The sequence below is a fragment of the Mobula hypostoma genome, chromosome 2 (genome assembly GCF_963921235.1).
Source record: "Mobula hypostoma chromosome 2, sMobHyp1.1, whole genome shotgun sequence".
Lineage (NCBI taxonomy): Eukaryota > Metazoa > Chordata > Chondrichthyes > Myliobatiformes > Myliobatidae > Mobula > Mobula hypostoma.
Window position 1 is genome coordinate 74,217,908 of NC_086098.1, and position 14,090 is coordinate 74,231,997.

The following is a 14,090-nucleotide window of genomic DNA, read 5'->3' on the forward strand; positions in this document are numbered from 1 at the left end:
CATATACCTAAATATTTCTTTAGTGTCCATAATGCATCCGCCTCTACCACCACCCCTGGCAGCGCGTTCCATACACTCACTGCCTCCGTCCAAACAACTTGCATCTGACATCATACTTATACTTTCCGAATACTTTGATAGGAAGGAGTGCAGAGGTAGGAACCAGCAGTGGGTTGAGTTCACATTGCTCTTCAGTCTGACTGCTCTCCTGTTCTACTCTTCCATTACTCTCTGATTTGCTGATGGATTTTCTGAATGTTAGAAAATCCAGTCATGTGGAGTAGGAGAACATCTTGAAAATGAACTATCAGATATTATCACTATTAAAATTTCCTAGGGTGGAAATGGCTAATACAAAATAGCATAATTTTAAGGTGATTGGAGGAAAGTGTGCCAGAGGTAGATTTTTTTAATATAGAGTGCAGGGGTCGTAGTAGAGATAAATATATTAGGGACATTTAAGAAATTCTTAGATAAGCATGTGATTAAAGAAAAAAAATGGAGGGTGATGTGGGAGGGAAGGGTTAGATTGACCTTGAAGTAGGTTTAAAGGTCAGCACAGCATTGTGGGCCAAATGACCTGTGCTGTGCTGTAATGTTCTATGTTCAAAAATGTTTATAGTTTCATCTTCAAAATGAGGTTGAAGAGAGCCAGAGAGCAGAGAACATGACTAAAAAAGGGCAATGTTTCTCTGGGGAAGGTACCAGGGATTGTCAAAAGCATTCACAGCCTTACCTGATTCTGGATCTTGTGGAGTGTGTTTGAATATTTTCAATAAATGATTTCAACATCACTCTGAGTCCCATTACAAGTTGGTGTTTAAAGTTATCACCATTCCAAAGGATACAAATGAGAGAAATTGTCATGTCATATTCTCTGACTTATATCTGCTGATTGTTTAATGTACAAATGGTGATTCAAGATGTTGGGGTTGTGGGTTCGGAGGCATTCTTGAAAAAACATTGATTACAGCTGCTAATGCAAGAGGAGGCAGTTGCTGGAATCTGGAGCAACACACAAAGGCAGCGGAAGAACTCAGTGGGTGGGCAGCACCTGTGGAAGGAAATGGGCTGTTGACATTTCCAGTTGAGACCCTTCATCAGGACTGAAAGATAGAGAGGAAATAGCCTGCAGCCACCAGCTTGCCATGCTACCCTGAGTTGTTTTTTTTTCTGTTTCAGAAGGTATCTTTGATGCCAAACTTAGTAGAAGGCAATTCATCCAGGCTCATGGATAAGTATCCACTGTCCTCTCCTATTAGATTCCTCCTCCTTCAGCCCTTTGCCTCTTCCACCTATGACCTCCCAGCTTCTCACATTAGCCACCCACCCCCAACCAGCAACATTCCCCCTCATCTGGTTTCATCTATCACCTGCCAGCTTGTATTCCTTCCCCTCCCTCCAGCTTCTTATTCTGGCTTCTTTCCCCTTCCTTACCGGTCCTGATGAAGTGTCTCAGCCTGAAACATCAACTGTTTATTCCTCTCCATAGATGCTGCCTGACCTGCTGAGTTCCTCCAGCATTCTGTGTGAGTTGTTCTCGATTTCCAGCATCTGCAGAATCTTGTCTATCTTCATTGAAACAATGGACAGAAACACAACTACATTAGCAAATGTCAGTTATGATCAAGTAATTTCAATCCTTTTATATAGTCGAGCCTTTTTAGTAATATGGGTGTTAATTATGTGTTGTATTTAAATTGCTTTCTTTATGTGACCCTTTTAGGAGGAGGGGTTCCTCACGGTAGGTACTGTGAAGCAATTAGTCACGTTTGTTTTTGGCTAACACCACTTTGTTTAATAGATCAGATTATTAACATTCCACAGTGTTGACAGTCATCAGCACAGTTTAAAACTCACTTCTGATTAAACTTAAAGTGTCACTGTTATCTAATTACAGGACAGTCAGTTTTAAATTCTCACAGGTCATCTGTTAATGATTTAGGTTGGATTTTACACCTGTTTTGGAATGGTTATAAGTCTGAACTGCTGTAGCACTTAGCTGGAATGGAAATGGGGAAGATTAGTGAGGAATCTTTGGGATGGGCCTGGGAAGATTAAGTTTGGCACAGACTAAATCGGCTGAACAGCCTGTTTCTGTGCTGTAGTGCTCTATGACTTGATGCAACTGAATGGTTGGACTTATTTAGAAAGGTTGGGACTGTTTTCCCTGGAGCTGAGGAGTGACCTGATAAAGGTTTATAGGTAGGTGGATGATCGCAGTCTTTTCCCCAGGGTAGGAGAGTCTAAAACTGGAGGGCATAAGGTTAAGGTGAGAAGGGAATGATATAAAGGAGATCAAAAAGGCAACTTTTTCACACAAAGAGTGCGGGGTATATGGAATGAGCTGCTAGAGGAAGTGGTAGAGATTGCAGTAACTGCAACATTTTAAAGATATTTTGGATATGGAAGGTAAGGTTTAAGAGGTTATGGACGAATCACAGGGACGTAGGACTCACCCAGCACTGTACCTGGTCAGTATGGATGAGAGGGGCTGAAAGGCCTGTTTCTTTGCTGTGACTTTGAAACCTCTCTACCCTGGTGTACCTGACAATAAACAGGCTCAAATCTGAATGTCAGTGTCACAGAACAGGTAGCTTCCGCCAATTCAAGAGTCATTGCCTCTCTCTCTCTCCATTATTATCATCCACAGCCATCCCATCATCGCCCTATGGTATAACCCTCCTTGACTGTGCCAACAACTCCATGACATTGGGCTGGAAGATGCCCAGGTTCACCGGGGGATCAGATATCACTGGGTACTTCATGGACCATCGTGAAGTTACTGACCTCAGATGGCATGAGAGTAACGTTAAAGCAATCACTGGAACGGTTTATAAGGTCAGTGTTTATGTGGGAGTAATTGATACTCCATAACTGGGAATTTTGCTGTTTCCACCAAGCAGACATTGGGAAGGCTGCAAGATATCTGTCTGATAGTGTGGATTGGGACTTTAGCGTGATTTGGTGTAGGGGATATGGCTTTTTAATGTGAAATTTGAATCTGCAATATTCAAAACATGGTAAAGCCATAATTTGCTGATAACATTGGTCAGATTTAGTTGAGCATTATTTGTCACATGTCCATTGAAACATACAGTGAGATGTGTTGTTTTCATCAAATCAAATCAGCAAATATCAGCTGGGATCAGCCTGCAAGTGTCACCGTGCTTCCTGCGGCAGTGCCCACAACTTACCAGTCCTAACCCATACGTTTTTAGATGGTGAGAGGAAACTAGGGCACCTGGAGGAAAACTATACAACCACAAGCAGAACGTTAACAACTCCTTATAGACAGTGGCAGGAATTGAATTGAATTGAGAGTGAGCAGCTTCAAGTTCCTGGGTGTCAAGATCTCTGAGGATCTAACCTGGTCCCAACATATCGATGGAATTATAAAGAAGGCAAAACAGCAGCTATACTTTATTAGGAGTTTGAAGAGATTCGGCATGTCAACAAATACATTCAAAAACTTCTATAGTTGTACCGTGGAGAGCATTCTGACAGGCTGCATCACTGATGTGTAGGGGCTTCTGTACAGGACTGAAAGAAACTGTAGAAGGTTGTAAATCTAGTCAGCTCCATCTTGAGTACTAGTCTACAAAGTACCCAGGACATCTTTAGGGAGTGGTATCTCAGAAAGACAGTGTCCATTATTAAGGAACTTCAGCATCCAGGGCATGCCCTTTTCTCACTGTTATCATCAGGTAGGAGGTACAGAAGCCTGAAGACACTTACTCAGTGATTCAGGAACAGCTTCTTCCCCTCTGCCATCTGAATCTTTGGACACTACCTCACTTTTTCTTTTAAATATACAGTATTTCTGTTTTTGCACTTTTTTCCAGTCTATTCAATATACGTAATTGATTTACTTGCTTATTTATTATTATTGTTATTTTTATCTTCTTTATTATTATCATTTTCTCTGCTACATTATATATTGTATTGAACTGCTGCTGCTGTTAACAGATTTCATGTCACATGCCAGTGATAATTAACCTGATTCTGAGTCTGTTCAGTGATTGTCGATGCTGTAAAAAAAAATTTGCTAACTGCTATACTACTGTGCCATTCATAATGTGATGGGAACTTGGATTAAATACAGGGAGGAAAACAGCAGATAAACTTTCTGAAGTTTGATAGAGAGCATCTGCTTTTCCTAAATAAGTTGTTTGAAATACTCCAAAGGGTAGGCAGCATCTTTGGAGAAAGATATGGAGTTAACATTTTAGGTCTGAAAGAAATCCCCCCTTCAACTAACTGGCACAATCCTAATGACTTGGTTTACCAACAATCACTACTTTACACTAAAATCATCTCTTTTTTGTTCTAATTGTGTTTTCTTGTAAAAATTGCTTTGTTTAATTTACATATTGATCATAAATTTATTTTGAATTTTGAACTTATTTATTTATTGAGATACAGCGTAGAATAGGCCTTACCAGCTCTTCGAGTCACAGGGCCCAGCAACTTCTGATTTAACCCTCACCTAATCACAGGACGATTTACAATGACCAATTAACCTGCTAACTGGTACGTCTTTGGAAGTACAGGTTCCTTACAGATGACATTGAAATTGAACTCCGATGCCCTGAGCTGTAATAGTGTCGCACTAACCACTACGTTGCCATATTTTTGTATATCTAATGCTATGTGTCTATAATACCATTGCAAATTTCTCATTGCAGCTATGCATAAATGTACTTGTGCATATGACAGTAAAATTGACTTGACTTTCATCTCCAAGTCTCCCAGGGAGACGGTGAACGTATAATTGAAGGTCTTTCTGAGTTCCAGATCTGCCGCAATTGCTGGTGTTATTTACATGGTCTCAAACTCTGATCTGGACTATTGCCTCCACTCACCTCAGCTGTCCAGGAAGAAACTTTGAGTTTCCTTTGTAAAATCCATGTGAGCAAGAGTCCCATGCAACCAAGTTGTGACTGGCTTCTTAACGTTGACTCTGCAATTCAAGATCCCACACATATCCAGAGAACAGGAGCAGGGTTAGTACATAATGGAGCCTATTTTTTCCTAACTGTCCATCTTAACTTCAGTTGTCCTTACTGTTGGTCCAGAGCCCTCAAGCATTTTGAGCTGAAGCGATTATGGACAAAGGGACCCCCTCCCACCAATAAAACCAAAACAGGATAATATGTTAATGTTCGACAGACTCTTGTATAAGGTTATGATCATGTTGTTTGAGGTTTCCTGTCATGCTCTTTGGGAGAGCCATATTGATAGATGCTTTCTTTGGTTCTTCAAAAGGTTGAGCATCTGAAAGAAGGCTCTTTCTATGAGTTTAAGGTCAGCGCCATGAACCTTGGTGGTGTGGGTATCCCTTCAGAGTGCAGTCGACCTTTCAAATGTGAAGCTTGGACCATGGCTGAGCCAGGTAACTGACTGGAAATGTCACAGGGCACTTGTACCCACAGGATAGTCACTTTGGCAGGCATACATCTGTATAGATATAACCAGAACATATAGGAGCAGACTTAGGCCACTTGGCCAGTCGAGTCCGTTCTGCTAACGTACCTAAAGACTTGGCCTCCACACCCATCGATGCCAATAGATTCCACAAGTTTACTACTCTCTGTATAAAGAAATTCCTCCTCATCTGTGTTCTAAATGGGTGTTCCTTGATTTTGAAGTTGTGCCCTCTAGTCCAAAACTCCTCTGCCATAAGAAACATCTGCTCCACGTCCACTCTACCTAGGCCTTTCAACATTTGATAGGTTTCAATGAGATCCCCCATAATTCTGCTAAATTCCAGTGAGTACAGACTCAGAGCCATCAACACTCCTCTTATAATAAGCTTTTCTTTCCTGAACCTCCTTGACATCTCCAATGTCAGCACATTTTTTCTTAGATAAGGACCCAAAGCTGCTACAATGCTCCAAGTGAAGCCTCACTAGTGCCTTATAAAGCCTCAGCATTACTCCTTATTCTTATATTCTAGTCCTTTTGAAATGAATCCTAACATTGCATTCGCCTTCTTCACCACCGACTCAACCTGTAAGTTAACCTTTAGCAAAACCTGCAAGGGGATTCCCAAGTCCCTTTTGCACTTCTGAATTTTGAATTTCCTCCCCATTTAGAAAATAGTCTACACATTTATTCCTTCTTCCAAAGCGCATCCCAACACTGTATTCCATCTGCCACTTCTTTGTCCATTCTCCTAATCTGTCTAGCTCCTTCTGCAGTCTCCCTGCTTCCTCAGCTCAACAAACACCACTTTCTCCTCCACCAATCTTCATAATGTCCACAAACTTGGCCACAAAGCCATCAATTCCATCATCCAAATCATTGACATATAACATAAAAAGAAGCAGTCCTAACATCTACTTCGGCTGAACAACACTAGTCACTGGCAGCCAATCAGAAAAGGTTCTCTTTATTCCCACTCTTTGCCTCCTGCCAATCAGCCACTGCTCTAACCATGTGAGTATCTTTACTGTAATACCGTGGGCTCTTATCTTGTTAAGTAGCCTCATGTGCAGCGCCTTGTCAAAGGTTTTCTGAAAATCCAAGTATAAAATATCCACTGGTTCGCCTTTTTCTGTCCTACTTGTTATTTCCTCAAAGAATTTCAACAGATCTGTCAGGCAAAATTTTCCCTTAAAGAAGCCATTTGACTTTGGCCTGTTTCAATCATGTGCCTCCAAGTGCTCTGAAACCACATCCTTAACAATTGACTCCAACATCTTCCCAAGCCATAGAGGTCAGGCTAACTGGCTTTTCTTCTGCCTCTCTCCCTTTCTTGAAGGCAATGACTTAAGCAATTTTCTAGTCCTCCAGAACCATGCCATGATCTATTGATTCTTTAAAGATCATTACTAATGCCTCCAAAATCTCTTCAGCTACCTCTTTCTGAACTCTAGGATGTAGTCCATCTGGTTCTGGTGACTTATCTACCTTTAGGCCTTTCAGCTTCCCAAGCATCTTGTCCCTAGTAATAGTGGCTGCACTCACTTCTGCCCCTGACATTCTCGAACTTCCAGCATACTGCTGGTGTCTTCCAAAGTGAAGACTGATGCAAAATACTTATTCAGTTTGTCCACGATTTCCTTGTTTCCCCCGTTACAGCATCAATTTCCAGTGCTCGAATATCTACTATCACCTCTCTTTTACTCTTCATATGTCGGAAAAAAAGACTTTTGATATACTCTTTGATCTTATTGGCTTGTTTATCTTCATATTTCATCTTTTTCTTCCTTATGACATTTTAGTTGCCTTCTGTTGGTTTTTAAAAGCTTCCCAATCTTCTAACCTTCCCATTATTTTCTGCTCTATTATATGCCCTCTCTCTGACTTCTCTTCTGGCATATGTCTTTTTGCCTTTAGAATACTACTTCTTTGGGATTTATCTATCCTGTGCCTTCTAAATTGTCCTCAGAAACTCCAGCCATTGCTGCTGTGCCATCACCCCTGCTAGTGTTTCCTTCCAATCAACTTTGGCCAGCTCTGCTGTCATGCCTTTGCTCCCAATTTCCTTTATTCCACTGTAATAATGATACAATTGATGTTAGCTTCTCCCTCTCAAATTGCAGGGTGAATTCTATCATATTATGATCACTGGCTGATAAGGGTTCCTTTACTTCAAGTTCCTTGATTCATTATACAACACCCAATCCAGAATAGCTAATCCCCTAGTGGGCTCAGTCATGAGCTTCTCTAAATGCCCTCTCTAGATATTCTAAAAGTTCTCTCTTAGGATCCAAAAGTTGCACCAATCTGATTTTCCCAATCTACCTGCATATTGTAATCTCCCATGACTATTGTAATACTTCCCTTTTAACATCTTTGCAAGATATAAAGATGTCACCATTGACTACTGTTCCTGTATTCTGACACTGTCATCTGATGAAGAAGTTACTCCACTAGGGAACACTAAGATGTTCTTATCCTTGATGTCCCTCAGGACCAACGTACGACTTGACCTTCTGTGAAGTGAGAAGCCACTCTGTGGTGATCCTGTGGAAGCCGCCGATCTACACCGGCAGTAGTGATGTCACTGGCTACTTGGTGGACATCTGTGAACTGGGCTCAGAAGAGTGGAGAACTGTGACAGAACAGCCCGTAAGCACCCGCTACCTGAAGGTCAGTGATGAAGCATTGGGCTAAGTTTACAGAATACTTTGCACTGACACTGAAGTGCTAGTATTTGGAATTCAGTCCAGTGATCTATGAAACCTTGCTTAAATTAATATATTTTATTTCAATTCAGATTCATTTGTTTATCACATATACATAAGAACATACAGTGAAAAGTGTCATTTGTGTTAACAATGACACAACCTATGGATGCACTGGGAATAGCCTGAAAGAGTCGCCACACATTCTGGCACCAACAGAGCATGCCCTATATAATCCTATCCTGGGATGAATCCAATACATCCCTCCTACACAGCCCATAACCCTCTATTTATCTTGCAGCCATGTGCCAATCTAAGAGTCTCTTAAATGTTCAGCAGGAAAACAGCAACAAAAGAATATATTTTATATCTGTATATTTTAAAGCAGTTTTCCAGCTAGCAATAAGAATAAATGAAACGTTTCATGGTGTTGGTAAATGATGGGATGCTGTATACATTCCATTTATTTAATTGAGTCCTGATGAAGAATCTTGGCCCGTAACGTCAACTGTTTATTCCTTTCTATAGATGCTGCCTGGCCTGCTGAGTTCATCCAGCATTTTGTACATGTTGCCAATTTAATTATAGGTTCTATAGTAGTGATTATTCAATGAAATGAGAGACCTTTAGAAAGTATACATGCAGTATGGGTTACTGTAGAAAACAGATGTTTCTGACTTGCGCGGATATCAATTTACAGATCTCAGAAACAAACCCTGATACGGTCTGTATTACCATTTAAATAAAATAATACAATATAAAATATAGAACAGAATCGTATTGTACAGGTCCTTTGATCCACGATGTTGTGCCACGCTATATAAACCTATCCCATGATGAATCTATTCCTTCCTTCCTACACAGCCCATAGCCATCTATTTTTCTTACATCCATAAGTCTCTTAAATATCCCTAGTATATCCCCTGTACCCCCACCCACAGAACTCCAACCACACTCTGGGCAGAAAAAACACCTACCTCTGACATCTCCACTAAACTTCCCTCCACTCAATTTCATTGGATGTCTTCTGGTATTAGCCATGCCACCCTGCAAAAATTGCTGGCTGTCCTCTCAATCTATGCCTCTTACACACCTCTGTCAAGTTGCCTCGCATCCTCCTTTGCTCCCAAGAGAAAAGTCCTAGCTAACTCAAACTTTCGTCAGAAGACATGCTCTCTAATCCGTCCTGGTAAATCTCCTCTGTACCTTCTCTAAAGCTTCACATTTAAGTTTTCTGATGCTATATTTAGGATTGCTGATGATGTATTTAAGTTTGCTGATGTAGGCGAAACCAAAAGTGGTGATGAATCAGCATATACAGTGTCTATAAAAAGTATTCACCCCATCCCCTTGGAAGTTTACATGTTTTAGTGTTTTACAACATTGAATCACAATGGCTTTCAATTAGGTTTTTTGACATTGATCAACAAAAAATACTTTTTCATGTCAAAGTGAAAACAGATCTACAAAGTGATCTAATTTTTTTTTCTTTTTTTGTATTTACACAGTTTGTGGTCTTTTGTACATTAGTTGTTTTTCCATCATGTTGGGTGAGGTTTTTCAGTGATTCCCTTGTGTTTACTTGTATTTACTGTGAGTACCTGCAAGTAGATGAATCTTGAGTATATGTATATGTACTTTGATAATAAACTTACTTTTAAATTTGAATAATGAGGCAACCAGAAATGAACACAATATTCCAAGTATGGTCTAACCAAGCTTTTGTAGAGCAACAAGATTTCTTTGTGGCTCTTGAACGCAGACTTCCAAATAATGAATGCTAACACATGATATGCTTTCTTAACAACCCTATGAACTTAAGTGGCAACTTTGAGTGCTCTATTGATGTCGCCCCTAAGATCCCTCTATTCTACCACACTGTTAAGAATTCTGTCACTAGCCTGTATTCTGCCTTCAAGTTCGACCTTCCAACAACCATAAGATATAGGAGCAGAATAATGCCATTGAGTCTGCTATACCATTTGATCATGATTGATTTCTTTTTCATCTCAACCACATTCTTCTGCCTTCACTCCATAACCTTTGACACCCTTACTAACAAGAACCTATCAATGTCCACTTTAAATACACCCAATGACTTGGCCTCCATAGGCATCTGTGCCAATAAATTCCACAGATTCACTACCCTCTGGCTGCAGAATTTCCTCCTCATCTCTGTTCTAAAGGGAAGTCCTTGTATTCTGAGACTGTGCCCTCTGATCCTGGACTCTCTCACTGTAGGAATCATTCTCTTCAGATCCATTCTATCTAGGCTGTTCAAGAGATAGAGAAGATGTTTCCAACATGAGGAATAATCTCACAGACCCCATGAGATCCCTCTTACCACCCCCCCCCCCATTATTCTAAACTCCAAAGTACTCATTGAAACTAATCAAATGCTCTTTGTATGTTACCCATTTGATTCCCGGGATCGTTCTCATAAATCTTCTCTGGATCACTTTATACTTTCCTGGATTTAATCCCAGTAGGTTTGGTTCATTCTGTATCATTAACTGACTTCACTCTGCTGCTTTCCCAGGTTACTCAGTTGGAGGAAGGGAAGAGATATATTTTCAAAGTCCGAGCAGTGAACTCGCATGGAAAAGGGATGCTATCTGAGCCTTCGGAGCCCGTGCTGGTTCATACCAGACCAGGTACATCAACGGCCCATCGCTTGCAGCTGACAGGGTCCTCACTGAGAGCACAAGAACTGGTGTCTCGATCCGTTCAAAAATAAATGCGGGCATTAGAAAGTTTAAAATGAGGGTAGTAAACTGCTGGCTGTGAGATTAAAGGGCGTATAGGGAATAGTGTGCCCATGTGTATAAAGAGATTACAAGAAAAGTGCTTGGTGAGGCAGGAGTTGAAACCTACAGATTTCTCAACAATTAGAGTCCAGATTACATAGACAGATATTTTATTGATCCCAAAGGAAATTACTGTGTAACAGTAGCACTATGGGTGCACAAATATAAATATTAAAAGAGGAGTAGAAAGAATAAAAAATAAGTTACCATAAATAGGAGAGGGTCATCACTTCCCTGGCTATAGTTTGACTCATTATAGAGCCTAATGGCCGAGGGTAAGAATGATCTCATTTAGCGCTCTTTGGAGCAGCAGTTTTCTTAGTCTATTACTAAAGGTGCTCCTCTATTCAGCCAAGGTGTATCCAGAGTAAGAGAAACATTTTCCAGAATTGCCAGGATTTTCCGTGGGTTCCTTTGTTCTACCACAGTCTCCAGTGTGTCTCCTATAACAGAGCCAGCTTTTCTAATCAGTTTATTGAGCCTGTTGGCAATGCCTGCGTTGAAGCCATTACCCCACCACACCACCACATAGAAGATTGTACTAGCAACCACAGACTGGTAGAACATGTGAAGGAGAGGCTTACATACTCCAAAGGATCTCAGTCTCCTCAGGAAGTAGACGCAACTTTGACCCTCTTTTGTACACAGCCTCTGTGTTGGTGCTCCACTCAAGTCTGTCATCCAGGTACACCCCCAGGTACTTGTAGGTCCTCACCATGTGCATGTCCTCACCATCAATAGTAACAGGGAGCAATACAGGCTTAGTCTTCCTAAAGCCCATCACCTTCTCCTTTGTCTTGCTGATGTTGAGCTGCTGATGATTCTGCTTGCACCATTTGACAAAGTCCTCCATCAGGGCCCTGTATTCATCCTCACGTCCTCCCTTTATACACCGTTATGGGAGATTATGGGAGTCTGCCTACGTTCATATATCTGAAATGTCCCAGCAGTGGAGAATCGCTGGTTAAATGTTAAACATTAGTTATATTAAGTAACTGAATGACGTTGGGAACACCTGTACTCACAAACCTTTCTGTTAACTTGTCCACAAGGAACCAAAGAGATCTCAGCAGGTGTGGATGCCAATGGCAACATCTATCTGAGCTTCCAATGCTCCGACATGACCGATGCCTCCCAGTTTACCTGGGGCCTGGGCTATGAGGACATCACTGACTTCTCCCGGGCTCACGTTGAAACAGAGGGTGACACGTAAGTCAATTCATTTTCTGCTGTCCAGGCTAGGTTAGGTTGAGCAATCTCAATCTGATGCTGATCGAGGCTCCACTTTGATTAGGCCTGGATTTTTCCCAACATCTCACTAGCAAGCACAATGGGTTATCAATAAACAATGACTTTCATTTGTAAAGCACCTTTCAAGGCATCCCGTGGTGCCTTTAACAACACACAAAATGCTGGAGGAACTCGCATTTCCTCCAGCATCTATGGAAAGGTGCTACATTGATGTTACTGCATCCGGTGCACCTGATGCAGCCTCCACTACATCAATGAGATCTGACATAGACTGGGACCACTTCTTTGAGCACCTTTGCTCCGCCTGCCGCAAAACTCGAGATCACCTGGTAGCTATCCATTTCAAATCGACATGTCATTCCCATTCTGACATGTCGGTCCATGACCTCCTCTACTGCCACAATCAGGTTGCAAGAGCAACACCTCATATTAAGTCTGGGTAGCCTCCAACCTGATGGCATGAACCTCGATTTCTCTACTGGTAATTTCAACCCTTCCCCCTTCTCTCTGTTTCCGTTCACCATTCTGGCTCCCATCTCATCCCTTCTCTTCTCCTTACCTGCCTATTGTTTCCCACTGGTTCCCCTCCTCTTTTCCTTTTCCCTATGCTCCACTCTTAACAGGTTTCTTTTTCTTCAGTCCTTTACCTCTTCCAACTATTCTCACTTCATTCCCCCACCCATTCACCTTCCCCTTCACCTGTTGTCACTGATCACCTACCAGCATGTACTCCCTCCCCTCACCCCAACTTTTGCACCCTTCCTTTCCAGTCCTGATGAAGGGTCTCAGCCTGAACTGTTGACAGCTCATCCCCCTTCTTTGGCAGTTTGTGTGTGTTCCTCTGGATGTTTAGCATCTGTAGAATCTCCTGTGTTTACCGAAGAGCCTTGTGGTCAGAGTACTTGCTCTGACATCATTAGCAGCACTTTAGATCCATGCCATTACCAGTCCTGGTAGATGGAGATCTGGTGTGATCTGTCTCAACACCCTGAACCCTTGATCCTACCTGCTAAATGGATCTACCCATCACCTTCCCTCGTTTCCCTTTTCCATCTGCCAGTCACCCTCCTCACCTGGATCCACCTATCACCTTCCGGCCTCTGTCACTATTCCTAATCTCCCCTCTTCCATCCGCCTATCGCTTCTACTCACCAGCATCCAATAGACTATAAGACAAAGGAGCATTTGCCCCATCAGCTCTACTCTGACATTTCATCATGGCAGATTTATTATCACTCTCAACTCCATTCTCCTTGCCTTCTCCCTGTAACCTTTGACATCCTAACTAATCAAGAACCTATCAACGTCTGCTTTAAATATATCCAATGATTTGGACTCTGTTGCACAAATGTCTGTGATTCTACAGAAATGTCTACAGATTCACCACCCTCGCTAAAGAAATTCCTCTCACCTCTGTTCAAAAGGGAGACCTTCTATTCTGAGGCTGAACCTCCAAGTCCACTCTATCTAGGCCTTTCAACATTCGATAGGTTTTAATGAGACCCCTCTTCACTTCTCTAAACTGCAGTGGGTACAAGCTCAGAGCATTCAAACACTCCTCATACATTAACCTTTTCATTCCTGGAATCATTCCTGGAAGATCTCAAGTGCATTTCTTCTCTATCCCTCTGATCTACCCAGTTCTTTCTCCCACCACCTGTTTCTTATCCCTCCTCCACCCACCCACTCCATCTGCCCCTCACCCACACACCCCTCCCACTGGGTCCGCTGCCCTCCCCTCCTCCCTTATTTCATTCCACCATCTGCACCCATCACCTCCCAGCCTCTGTCACTACTCCGATGTTCCCCTCCTCCATCTGTCTATCACCTCCTCACCTGGATCCAACCATCACCTTCCAGTGTCTGTCACTATTTCCACCCTTCCTTTATCCGTCTG

The 14,090-nt window shown here is 41.9% G+C and overlaps 1 protein-coding gene across 4 annotated transcripts in view; it reads left to right on the forward strand.

The window, feature by feature from the left end:
* Positions 1 to 14,090, forward strand: part of myom2b (myomesin 2b) — a 215,749-nt gene that overhangs the window by 158,152 nt on the left and 43,507 nt on the right. For 2 of the 4 annotated variants that reach the window (XM_063038773.1, XM_063038763.1), the window contains exons 18-23: positions 1,727 to 1,744; positions 2,654 to 2,841; positions 5,269 to 5,395; positions 7,922 to 8,100; positions 10,675 to 10,789; positions 11,995 to 12,151. In XM_063038773.1, coding sequence (XP_062894843.1) covers positions 1,727 to 1,744; positions 2,654 to 2,841; positions 5,269 to 5,395; positions 7,922 to 8,100; positions 10,675 to 10,789; positions 11,995 to 12,151 — 784 coding nt within the window. The remainder of the gene's footprint in view (positions 1 to 1,726; positions 1,745 to 2,653; positions 2,842 to 5,268; positions 5,396 to 7,921; positions 8,101 to 10,674; positions 10,790 to 11,994; positions 12,152 to 14,090) is intronic. The other 2 variants (XM_063038783.1, XM_063038790.1) reach the window with 1 other exon arrangement.